Genomic DNA, 13,384 nt, shown 5'->3' with positions numbered 1-13,384 from the left:
ACTTCTGACTTCCAGGCAGGAAATGTAAACCTTGAATACCCTCTAAATTTGATGATTTTAAATATGGAAGGCTAGATCCAGAGGTATCTTACACAAGTGAAAAATAATTTTCACTTACTCAAGGCAGCCAATTCCCATCCTTCTTCAGTTCCCTGTGCTTCAATTCCATGCTATCCCAGAGGGTATTATCAGGAGCAACTTGGGGCAGTGTCACAGAATGCTGCAGTAGGAAGGAGACACCCAGGGAGGCCGCTTTATACAAGCAGAGTTTCCCTTATACTTCTCTGGATCCAACCCTGAAAACTTAAGTGCAAAAGATCCATTGAGAATTCTTCTTCTATTTACATTTCTCTCCCCATTTTTGTCTTTTTAAAGTATGAAATTAGATTGTAAGGGCGGGGACTGCGTATGTCGCCATCCAAAGTGTCATGTATGACACTAGCAATTTATTAATAGTAAAAGGGTTTTTGATTTGTTTTTTACAAACACATGTCTGGCTCTTTTCCCCTTCTCCATCCATTCCTTCCAAGTTCTTGATTTGACCAGCACAGTGCAAGACCAGCCATAGTTCAGGCCTTCTGCCTTATTGCTTTTCTTTAAAAATTTAATACCCTATCGTATCCCTTTAGGCTCAGGATAGCTTACAACGTAAGACCAATGAAGTAACGTAATATTCGTCACTGGAAGGCAATAAAGCACAATCATAATAAAATTACAGCAGTCATAAAACAAAGTAACAACCAGAGCATAAAATCACAGCAACCTATGCCAACGCTTTCAAAGGCTGTGAAACATTTGTGTGTGGGGGGGGGTGTGTGTCTGACTTTGCTGTCCTAAGGCCAAAGACAAGTTGTGTATAAATGCCTCAACAAAGAGTATGTTTTATATTTATGTACTAAATGTATATCCCAACCTTCTTTCAAAGAGCTCAGAGCTCACAATGACCTTGCCCAGTGGGCTAGGCTGAGCGACTGCTGAAAAGGCCTTGCTGCTGTCCACATTAGTTCTTACTTCCTTTACTGATAAGAATATGAGCAGGGCATCTCCAATGGATTAAAAAGTTTGTGTGAGACAGCATTATTAGCAGAGGGGTTAGAGATATACAAAGCGGATTATATATTTCCAAACCACTAATATTATAGAAGTTTGTTTCAGTAAGTTATTTTGACCATCTTTCCATCCTCCCCTAGCCTTTATCCTTTCTTGCCTCTTGTAGATTTTTCCACAGATCACAGCAGTGCCTGGGCTGAGAGTCTTGCCTAAGTTACGTTCCTGCAGTCTAGCCTGTACACTGGGTGGTCACATGGTTGCTGCTTGTAAACATGATGCAGTGCACATGAAAACATGGTGTGACAGAAGCCTAGGATGTATGGCCATGTGGTGAATTTTTACCCATCTTCCTAGTTCCCTAGATTTCTAGAAGGCTGTCAGAGGTATGTTTAGATGCTATATTTGCCATGGGGATTGCCATCCTCTTGCAGAACTACAACCATTTCTGAACCAATTGTTCAATACAACTCACCATGTGATTTCTCCCCGTCCTGCCAGAGGTGCCATTTGCAGGCTGTGAAACTCACTACGTGATGGTTACAACTCAGGTAGCAGAATACACCGCATGATAAGGCTGTGGGTTGGGAAACTCCCCCTGGGGATGCAGATTTCCATGGTGAATATATATCTCACCCTGGTTTGACACCTGTACACATATGCTACACAGTAAAAGCCAGAGCACACATTGCAGTCATCCTGCATGTGCAGCCAACAAGGCTTCCCTATTGCACAGCTTCCTTGCCTGTTCCCACATCAATTGAGTCTCAACACCACCAGCACATGCGTGCCAGCTTGAGAAGACTAAATTGATGGTGCAGATCCGCACTCACAATAAATGTTGTTGTTCTTGTTGTTTTAAACCAGGAAGGGATGACTCTGACTATGTGGGGAGGCTGCTTTCGGTGGCATCTCTATATACTTTCCGCGTACTTCGCCCCCCCCCCCCGTTTCAACAGGCCATTGGCAGTTCCAGGCTGCCCGAATTCGCAGCCGCTTCGGCGCATACTGCCACGAGTTCCTCTCAATTCTCGTTCAGAGAACGCGGAACGCGCGTCTTGACGCACAAGCCTCCGGCCCTGCTTCGGCTCCTTCCGTTCCCGCCAAACCCGCGCGCGCGGTCCCGCAGCAGCTGCTTCGTCCCCACTGCGCGCTCAGCCCGCTCCTTCGCAAGCTGCCTTCTCGCGCCCAGTCCGGGGCAGAGGCGCGCGCCGCCCTCCGCCCCCCTCAGCCTCCCTCCACGCCGCTCGGAGTTGCGCCCCAGCGCCTCCTCCCTCTCTCCACCCCAGCCCCACACTGCTGCGCGTCCGGGGCCGCTGCCCCTCCTCCTTCTCCTCCCTCGGCTCGCTGACGACAAGCCCGCCCGAATTCCCCTCCTTCTCCCCGCCCGAGCCGAGCTGGGGCTGAGCGGAACGGACCCGCCCCCCGGATCCCCGCCCTCTTCCCCCTCCGCCCCAGCCAGAGGCTGCTCAGAGCCCGCCGCGCCGGCACCCGGAGGGCAACGGAGGAAGCCAGCGAGCAGCACCGCCCTGCCCGACGACGCCTATCCGCCCGCGCGGGGCAGCGACCCCCGGCCCCACCTCCTCGGTTGCCAGCTCCCCTCCGCTCCAAGCCGAGCCGAGCCGAGGCAGCCCGGGCTCCGCTCGCGTTTGCTCGCTCTACCCGACAGTCTCTCCGCGGCCGGCACGAGCCCAGCGGCGCCATGGGCTGCACCGTGAGCGCCGAGGACAAAGCGGCCGCCGAGCGCTCCAAGATGATCGACAAGAACCTCCGCGAGGACGGCGAGAAAGCGGCGCGGGAGGTGAAGCTGCTCCTCCTCGGTGAGAGCCGCGCCGTCGTGTCCCTCCCTCCCTCTCTCCCCCTGCTTCTCGTGCCCCGGGGATGCGGGGCCCCCTCCCCCCAATGCGCCGCCTTGCCCCGGCGAGGCGCCTTCTGCAGCCCAGCCTTCGAAGGCTTACTCGGAAGGAAGCCTCTTGGAGTTCGACGGCGCTTACTCCCAAGTAAACGGGCGGAGCGCCGCCGCTTTAGAAGAAGCGCCCACCCGTCTAGGTCCGCCGCGACTCCCCCCCGCTCTGTCTCCCACCCCCCCGCATTGCGCCCTCTGCCTTTTCCCTTGGACTTGAGGGACTTTCCAGGACCCTCCTCTCCGAATTTCGCCGTGGCTTCTGAACCCGCCGCCCCCTTTCTATCTCTGCGGGCGCCGCCCCACCCCTGGCCCTGCCCGAGCCCCGCTCCTTTTCGCCGAACTCCGAAGCCACTCGTTCTGCTCCTGAGCTCCTTCAGCGGCAAATGGGGATCGGCAGCGCTCTCCTCGGGACCCCCCCCCCCCCATTCTTTTCCAAAAGCCATGTAACGTGGCTCAGTGGAACATACAGTTTCCTCACCCTCTAGGAACTGTAAGGGCTGTGCCCTCGAATCAGCACTGCAATTCCTGTAAAATACGTTGTCACTAAGACTTCCTCTTCTCTCTCCCCCCCTTCCTATCCTACTTGCTTTTCCAAATTTAGCATAGGAGTCCTCAGTTGCTTATTTCTTCACAGTAGCTGGCCTTTCTGATTATCTCCCCAAAGTCCACATGCTGTGATGCCCCTGCGTTTTCACGTCCTCACAATGGTTGTCCTGATACTCTGTCGGTGGCCAACCCCCACTTTCTGCTCCCTGCCAGCCCTGGTGGTGTTAGGAAAGAATAATCTAAACTGCAAATAAGGAGAGAATGCTTACAGAGAGAGCAGGCAGTTGTCCCAGTAGGAAATGGAAGGGTGGTCTCTGTTCATTTTTAGATGGTGAATCTCCCTTGTCATTCTGCTCTGTAAAAAAAATTAAAGATGTGTTTCTCCCTCTTCAGTAGTTAAGATGGTTTGAACATTTCTCTGTGTCTTTAGTTTCTTTCAGTGCCTAGGGTCGCTTCGTCTATGAAACTTTGCTCTTGCACGCTTTTTCTTCTTTTTTTCTTTTTTGGGAGTTCATCACTGTGCAAGCTTGGAGAAGTAAAACCAAAGTAAAAGATTAATATGTGGACTCTTAGCGTGCTTCTGGGTGATTCTTCACATGAACAATATTTTGTGCATAATATTTTCATATGCTATACAACATCTAAAATTTAGGAGCTCTCTGGACTCTTTTACTGTATTTTCATGCATGAAAGTAGCTGTGGGTTATCTGTATGTTTAGGTTTGAGCAGTTAGCCTGGAAACACAAAAGGAGTGATTGGTTGAACTTACTTTGTCATATGGATCAATGTCTTCAATGTCATTTTATTTTCTGCTGCGATCTTACGACGGGGAATCATTTGAAAAAGGAGGGAGTAATGTACATGACATGAACTGACATGTTGAGTGTTTTCATTTTCTAGTTCTCACACCAATCCAAGTGATGCGTATTGCTGTTTCTAAAGCACTTTTCTGTTCTGTTCAATGATGTCTGTGGTTTTTAGCAATGTTTCAGTCCAGAATGAAAAGTTCTTTTCTCCTGGAACCTTCAGACAGGATTTTGTAAAGCAACTAATTAATCTTCTGGCACCACAGCTCTTTGTCTCCTGACTTTTGAGAGTAAAAGCAGATTTTGAGTCTCCTAAACAACTTTCCATTGTCTCCTTTGTGTAATATTTCCAAAGAGTGTGAACTGTAGACCACTCCTATACATGTTAACCCAGGGGTAAATTCTGCCTAAGTCAGTGGGATGTACTTCCAGGCAAGTGTTGCAGCCCTAAGATGCAATCTTATACACACTTAGCTGGGAGTAAGCCCCATTGAACTTACTAAGCTTACTTCCGAGTAGAGGTGTAGCTGTCTGTGGACAAACTTGACTGGGCTTAACCGTCCAGGGGTCCTTTACCTTTTACCTTAGAGGTGTATTTGACTGCATCGTTCGTTCTTAAACCCTCAAGTTGTGTTCTATAGTGAGTTCCTGGCAGCTGGGACAGTCTGTTATGGTGGTTAACCCAAAAATACAGGAAGTAAAAGATTGCTGCTGGCAGCTTAACAGAAGTTGACTAAAATGAAAGCCATTTTTTTCAGGAGGGTAAAATGGGGAACAAGACAAGAGAGTTATCACGAAACAATGAAAGGAAGACATCTCTTTCTGTTTAAGGCAAACACAAAGCAGCAGGAATAAGTTTAGTGCCTTCAGCATCTAGCAACACAGAGCTTGAAAAGCAAATCAGGCAACCCAATCTCAAGCCCATTTATTTGGCAGAGAGTTCGTTTTCAGTGGAACTTATTTCCAGGTAAGCACACATAGGACCACTGTCTATTTTAAATTATTATTTATTGTTGCATTTATATCAGGGGATCTCAAGGTAACACACATTGTTCTCCCCATCTCCAGTTTAGCAGCACAACAATCCTGTAATGTAGGTGAGGCTGAAAGACAGCGACTGGCCTAAGGTCACCCATGAGCTTCATGGCTGAGACAGGATTTGAATCTTGGGTCTCAGTTCCTAGTTTAGCACTCTAATCACTGCACCATACTAGCTCCAAAGGTTCTTGCCCCTTTTGAAACTATGCATTAGTAATGCTCAATATGATTGCTTGATTAGTACCTGAGAGCTGCAGCAGTTTTTATCTCCCATTTTACAAATGGTGCTGAGGCCATTGGTTGATTATGGTTTGCTCAGGATTGCAGCTGCACTTAGAAATGACTGTGCTTGTTCTCCCCCCCCCCCCCCGCTGTGAAACAGGACATTCATTATGAGAGATGGTTGCTAATCTAGTATAAACTACTGCATTGTGCAAGTTGATGAACAAAATTGCCTCTGAATAGTATGATAAATCCCTGTGGCAGTGATCTAGATTGTAGGATTTCTTAATAGTTTTCAGGCTTAGAGTTTGTAATGAGGCTAATGTGGATAAACACCCAAAGCAGTTCCATTGAATTTTGTTGGCAGAATCTGTAGAATAGATTACGGGGTTTGGTTCTGTGAGCAGAGGGCAAGTCTGGTCTCCAATCTCTATTTAACCTTTGCATTTTCCTTTCTTTAAAACAAAGAAGGCAATAGCATGTAAATCTTGGCATTCCATGTCATGTATTTAAACAAAAAATGAAAAGGGGGAAAAAAACCCCACCTTTTAGCAGTGAATTAGCTGTACTGCTTAGAAGATTTAGGGAAACCAAATATTATTTGTTGGTCTGTCACTTAAATATAGCATGCAAATCCACAAGAAACCTCTTTGGGTTTGTCCACACTAGAACAAAATTTGGATTTGCACCTGCCTTTTCCCCATTAATGTAGGGGCATCCATATTAACTCCTCCTCATCCCAGTGTTGTCTCAGGTCTGTTCAACCTGGCAACCTGTTTGCAGATGATGCAGCCTTGACAGCACACTCCAAGGAAGCTGTACATCAGCTGTTTTGCCCAAGCTTGCATGGAGTTCGGCCTCACCATCAACCAGACGAAGACCAACACCCTGGGTCAGGATGCCACCAGCACTCCACATATCAGCATTGGTGACCACATGCTTGAGGTGGTAGATAGTTTTGTCCACCTGGACTCCATTGTAACTAGCAACCTTTCCATCAACACTGAGCTGGACAAACGTATTGTCAAGGCAGATAAAGTAGTGGCTTGCCTCTCCCAAAGGGTATGGGAGAATGTGATGTTAATGACCAATACCAAGATGAAGATCTGCCAGGCCTGTTGAATGTGGAGCATACTGATTTTTTGGAAGGGGTGATGCCACAATGTATTTTATATCTGTTGTGTCAGGAAGATTTTGGGCATCACATGGCAGGACAGAGTCTCAAACAAAGATGTGCTCTTCCAAGCCCACATTCCTAGCATGTCTGCACTTCCGTCTCAGCGACGTCTACACTGGCTTGGGTCATGTACACAGAATGGAAGATGGCAGGATCCCCAAGAACATGCTGGCTTCAGGCACCAGGCCCTTTGGCAGAGCAACTATGCATTACAAAGATGTCTGCAAACATGGCATGAAGGTTTGCAACATTAACCCTGCCATATGGTTGGATGATTCCAGTGACCAGAGGAGGAATGACTACTGGGAGGAGTGCAGAGAGAAGAAACGCCATTGTGCATCTGTAACAGCAAAACTGAATACTTTCATCTGCCCCAGCAACAATAAAACATGTCTCTCCTGTATGATCTCTAAAACCACAGTAGGCACTGTAACTGTCCAATGGTTTGACTTTACCCCCAATGATGTACTCTTCCATTGTCTCTCCAGACAGATAAATGCCAAAATTTCCAATTCTTGGAAAGTTCAAAACAGCCAGGATTGTAAAACCCCACTTTGGAGGGGGAGGCAGGTCTGGAACAACACTGGGATGAGGAGGGTGTCAATGTGGATTCCCATACATTAATGGAGATAAAGGCAGGTGAAAATCCATATTTTGCTTTGGTAGAGACAAAGGCAGTAATGTATTCACTTGCCAGGGTTAAATATTGTTGTCCTCAAAGGCTGTTTTGTCACCTTACCTTTGGATTGCCACATTCTGCCATTTAGATATAGGGCATGTGATTTTATACTTTTAACATTTCGGGTTGAGAGCACTTGTTCAATTAAAGAAAGAGAGAGAGATGCACAGCATAGGAACTTTGAGAACGACAATTCTTGTTTGAAATGCTAGCTGTGTAGAAAGAATAGAGACGAAATCTTTGTTTGATTATGATAACTACTTTGGCTTCTTCATTTCTTTCATTAGGTCCCATAATAGTATCCATTTTTGCTGTGCTGTTAGTAACTGATACTCAGTTGAGCTTATTGCATTGCTCCAAGATCCTGTCCAATATGTGTCTTTTCACTAAAACATAACTGGAGAATAGCTGTGGGTTTTCTTCATGCAGAGTTTACACTAAGTCCAGCTGAAACAAGATCATGGTAGCTCTGTAGAGCATGAGGCTTGAATCTCAGGGACAAGGATCCGAGTCCCATGTTGGGCGAAATATTCCTGCATTGCAAGGGGTTGGTCTAGATGATCCTTGCGGTACCTAACAACTCTACAATTCTATGATTCTATAAGATGCCATTGCAAGGATTCATAGTCTCCTTGGTAGAGACAGATACATTTTCTGATACTATGCATGTCTACTCAGAAGTAAGTCCCACTGAGTTGCATGAATCTTACCACCCAAATAAGTGGGAATAGAATTGGAGTCCATATGTTCAATTTAATGGTTCAACTTAACCATTAGACTGAAGCTCATGTAAGAGTACTTTTTGAAAAGTGCACAGCACTTCAAAAAAGTTGATGGGCATTGTTCTCTCATTAGAAAAGTAAAATGGTGTTGAATCCCTGATTTATTAATAGCCCATTTTTATGCTAAGGCATAACTGGGTAATTGTTGAGATTAACTTGAAATGGTTGTGGGGGGGGGGCGGCAGGGGGAGAGGCTGTAATTCACAGAGAACAGTGGCAAATGATTCAGTCATGCAAGACTCCTTGCTGCCTGGATACTAATTGCGCACTTAATGTTAAAACAAAAACCCTGGGATTGCTTGTTAATTTCAAGTCATTACAAGAAAGTGCAGGAAATATGGCAAGTAAATTTTTTAAAATAGACTTTTAAAACAGCAGCAACAGGGAAGCTGCTAAAGCCTTTGTCATGACTGGAGTGGTGCTCCATTAGTCCGTTTATCAGAACGTCCTTGTTACGAGGCTGGCTTTCTCTGCTGAAAATGATAATTCTGCTCAGCTTTCCAACCAGAACAAAACAATCCAATGAAACCAGAAGCAAATACCATAAAAAGTGGCTTCCCCAACCTGGGCATTTGGACCACAGCCCTAAAGCTTATGAAGAGTCCTAAACAACTGGAGGGCACCAGGTTGGGGGTCTAACTTTTCACTGTTTACAGCAGCACACTGCACAGCAAATGGCCAGAGCCCAAAGACTACTGTAGCTCATCAAAGCAGGAGCTTGATGGACTTCTTTAGGAAACAGGTTCCACAAGAGGAGGGTGGGCTTGTTGGTAAGATAGCAGCAGCCTGCGATCATAATACAGTGGTACCTCGGGTTACATACGCTTCAGGTTATAGACTCCACTAACCCAGAAATAGTACCTTGGGTTAAGAACTTTGCTTCAGGATGAGAACAGAAATCGTGCTCTGGCGGTGAGGCGGCAGCGGGAGGCCCCATTAGCTAAAGTGGTGCTTCAGGTTAAGAACAGTTTCAGGTTAAGAACGGACCTCCGGAACGAATTAAGTACTTTACCCGAGGTACCACTGTACATACATAATGGAAGGTTTGTATCAGGTATGCCTGAAGAAGTAGACATAACCTATGGCTATTATTATTTTTAACAAAAGCTAGTGGGAGTGGGTAGTGTAACTGCTGTAGTGCAGGGTTTCCCAAACTTGGGTCTCTAGCTGTTTTTGGACTACAATTCCCATCATCCCTGACCATTGGTCCTGTTAGCTAGCAATGATGGGGGTTGTAGTCAAACAACATCTGGAGATCCAAGCTTGGAAAACTCTGCTGCAGTGGAAGATGAGCATCAGCCAGTAATCAGCATTATCAAATGTGAGCCTTCAAACACAATATTGAAGTTTCTTAGGGTGGAGGGAAGTTTCACTTTTTATATATACAAAGCAATCGGGTTTCTGGGCAGAGGACGGCAGTAGCTTGCTCAGCATAAGTATTATTTTTCCGTGTCGATGCACCTTGGCTGCTTCCAGGAAAGTAGCTGAAGTATTCAGATACTTGACTACAGCTTTAGTTCCTTATTATCATGCTGGCAACTTTTTTTGTGGTGTTGCTTCAGAGGTGTTCTCAGCATATCCTCTTTCATATTAAAACTTTCAGATTTCTGCTCCTCATGCATATTCAGCAGTCTTTTAAAAGGCTCTTATTGTCTTGATTTTTGCTGTTCTCAGACACGTAGGGGCCCTTGTGCCGCTAAGTAACCAACGTGTGATTTAAACCTCCCATTTCAGGACACTTTCTGCTCATCTGGTTTTAAACTATTTTTTAAAACAACAACAACCACCCTTCCATTTTTTACTTTGCATTATGCAGAATTCAGGCTTGTTCGTTATTAAACATATATGAAATTTATTAGTTTTGTAATAATCAGTTCCAGTAGGGCCATATGTTAATATCCCCAAACTATTGCAGCTCAATAAATCAAACATTGTCTATTCAAATCGCCCACCTCTAGAATCTGGGGGAATATTGAAATTACCCATTTTTTTTAAAAAAGGAACACAATGTACAGTAGAATGCTTCCGTTATAAATTACCCCCCTCAATGATTCTGTGTTGGTGTGAAACTTTCCAGCTCTGTTCTGATAGCCTTAAGAAGATGTGTAGAACTGCTGAAGGATGTAATCTTTAAAGCACTTACTTCAAAGTAGTCACCTTGACTTCAGTGCAGTGACTCGTAATAAGTGGGTTGAGAATTGTGACCTTACAAGATAAAAATAACCAATGTCAAGGGTTGTTGGGTTTTTTTGCCACATCAGAAATTCCTCTCCTGTCTTTCCCCCTCTGTTATTTATAATGTATGTTTGAAACAAAGAAAAGTGTCTATGAATGTCCTGGACCATGAAGCCTGTAGAAGGCTTTTTGCAAACAGCATTTCATAGTAGAAATTTCCTTTCCTTCCTTGCTTCTTTCCCCTTGTGGCTTTTGTGTCTGAGCTCTTTTAATTTGGCTTGCCTCTTGGGGGTGAGTAAACAGCTTTTAAAAAATAATTGGCTTAGCCATTTCTGATGTGCTTGGTATGCTTCTATCTCTTGAGGACCCAAGATTTTTATATTGAAAAGAAAAATCTTGAATTCCGCTTAGCAGCCAAAAGAAAAACTACTGATGAGATGGGGAAGGCAAATGCACCGAGTATTCATTTTACTTAAGTTTTTCTTTCCAGATTCATGGAAATCATTTTTCTGGCAACAAACAGTGTAGAATCATTTCGGCCAAATTAATTTCTTGGATTGTAATTGAAGTAGTCTTGTGATGGTAGAGAATTTGGCAACTTGTTAGATTTATATGTTCTTTTGCAATGCAAAGTGAGCAGCTCTCCAGATTTCTTTTCTCTCTCTCTCTCTCTCTCTCTCTCTCTCTCTGTATATATATTTATTTCCTGAAACCGTCACCCAAAAGATATAGATCAGGCATAGGCAAACTCGGCCCTCCAGATGTTTTCAGACTACAGTTCCCATCATCCCTGACCACTGGTCCTGTTAGCTAGGGATGGGAGTTGTAGTCCCAAAACATCTAGAGGGCCGAGTTTGCCTATGCCTGATATAGATATTATTGAAATGGGCTTTAAGGAGCAAAGTATTGAACAAAACTGGTGTTGGAATTGTAAGTACATGAAGGTCTCACTATAGGAATGCTTGTCATCCAAAATCTCAGTTATGTGAACATAAACAATTATACCCAAATCTCACTATGCAAATGGCTGGTTCAGATATCCAAACAGCCAGAGTTTGTCCACATCTTTACTTGTTTGTGTTTTGTTGGTCAGCTGCAACCATTTTGGACAGTGAGGGAGAAAAAATTGGACAAATTGGAACAGGAGAGATCAAGCAAAGCAGTTTTTCCTTTGTCTTTTGCTGGTTGACTGCAGCAGTTTCAGGCAGAAACAATGGAAGGAAGGGTGGAGAGTGGGAGGGAAGAAAGGAGAGAGATGGGAGAAATCATGGATTAGAAGTTTCCCCATAGGAAGTAATGGAAATCGTCAGCTCGTTATGAGAACACTTGCCTAGTGTTGTGTTCAAAAAGCAGGACCTGTATGTACAGAGGCTAGGTTCCTGTGTACCACAAGGATGAACCACAGCAAGCTTCAGGGACATGTATTCTGCCTCCCTTCTGTGGTCGTGAGACTGGAATCTTCCATTTTCATTTTAGGTTTGCCATGGTTTAGTGTTACATCTGAGCCCTAAACTGGTTGATTTTATTTTTATTTTTGAAACAAAGCAGTTTCATAAACTATGGTTTCAGTTTGGGTTTTTCCTCTAGCTAAGGCATTCTGCTTAGGTTCATTTAATCTAAAACAGAAAAACTGCCAAATTTCTCATGGCCACAACAGATCAGTGGTGGAGATTTGAGTATAAACATAGCCACACACTCCGTCACACATACATTTCATATAAATAGGTGCTGCCAGTCTCTGCCTTGTTGGTGTTCCTGGAACATCAAACCACAACTTGAGTTTTTCTGAGAGGGTCTGTAGTAATTTTGTGTGTATGATTTTAAGTGGTTGACATGGCATTGACATGATCAAGTTCAATGATATATTAATAGTTCTTCCCAAAATGAATATTATTGTTAAGACTTGGCAGTTATTGATTTATGCACTTTCTTAGTTATACAAGGTTTCTTAGAAACTAGGTCTGTAGCATTTTATTGTCAGTTGAAACATTTCGATTGACAAAAAAGGTGTCTTGTTTAATTGGACACTGACTTTAAAATGTGTTAAATTATTTTTTAATATTCATAAAAACTGTAGATGTGTTGAAGGGAAATACCTCTTCTAAGACGATTCTTGCTTCATTATCTAAAACCAAACATGCTAATTCTAATGCTTTTTCATTATAATTATTGTTTCTCCCCCCCCCCCATTATTGAGATTTATCAAGTAAAACTCCTGTGACTAAATTTTTAAGGTTGAGTAAAACATGATTCTCACTAGCTATGCAAATATTAATGAGACGGTGTTGCATTTGGTCAGCTTCCAGATATATACATAATTCTTGGTTGCCACTAAAGTAGGATATTAGTAAGCACCTATGGACCTTTCTCATAAAGACCCAATCTTTTAGGCTACAACCCTATACACACTTCCTCGGGAGAAAGTCCCATTGAGCTTAGCAGAACTTTATTCTGAATAGGCATACATAGGAGCGCAAACTGCAAAGAACACAAGAGCAGCCCTGCTATATCAGACCAGTGGCATATCTAGTCTAGCACCGTCTTCTCACAGTGGCCAGCTAGATGACTGTGGGAAACCTGCAGCAGGACCTGAGCACAAGAGCTCTATTCTATCCCCATGGATTCAGGCAACTGGTATTGAGTATACTGCATCCAACTGTGGAGGGCAGAGCATAGCCATTAGGGTTAGTAGCCGTTGAGAGCCTTACACTCCCTGAATTTGTCTAATCCTCTTTTAAAGCCATCCAAGTTGTGGGCCATTGCTGCTTTCTGTGGCAGCAAGTCCCATCGTTTGTAATTTGCACACATATCGAACAGACATTCTTAGAAGCTATACAGTGGTACCTCGGGTTACATACGCTTCAGGTTACATACGCTTCAGGTTACAGACTCCTCTAACCCAGAAATAGTACCTCGGGTTAAGAACTTTTCTTCAGGATGAGAACAGAAATTGTGCTCCGGTGGTGCTGTGGCAGCAGGAGGCCCCATTAGCTAAAGTGGTGCTTC

The 13,384-nt window shown here is 44.4% G+C and overlaps 1 protein-coding gene across 2 annotated transcripts in view; it reads left to right on the top strand.

Moving 5' to 3' along the window:
• The first annotated feature begins 2,158 nt into the window (after positions 1–2,158).
• Positions 2,159–13,384, top strand: part of GNAI2 (G protein subunit alpha i2) — a 127,455-nt gene continuing 116,229 nt past the window's right edge. The window contains exon 1 of one of the 2 annotated variants that reach the window (XM_083726644.1): positions 2,159–2,867. In XM_083726644.1, coding sequence (XP_083582770.1) covers positions 2,750–2,867 — 118 coding nt within the window. In that variant the 5' untranslated portion in view covers positions 2,159–2,749. The remainder of the gene's footprint in view (positions 2,868–13,384) is intronic. The other variant, XM_083726645.1, reaches the window with a different exon arrangement.

Source organism: Podarcis gaigeae (genome assembly GCF_964106915.1).
Source record: "Podarcis gaigeae genome assembly, chromosome: 2".
NCBI classification, from domain to species: Eukaryota; Metazoa; Chordata; class Lepidosauria; order Squamata; family Lacertidae; genus Podarcis; species Podarcis gaigeae.
Note: the sequence above shows the minus strand (reverse complement) of the source record. Positions and strands in the feature narration are given on the sequence as shown.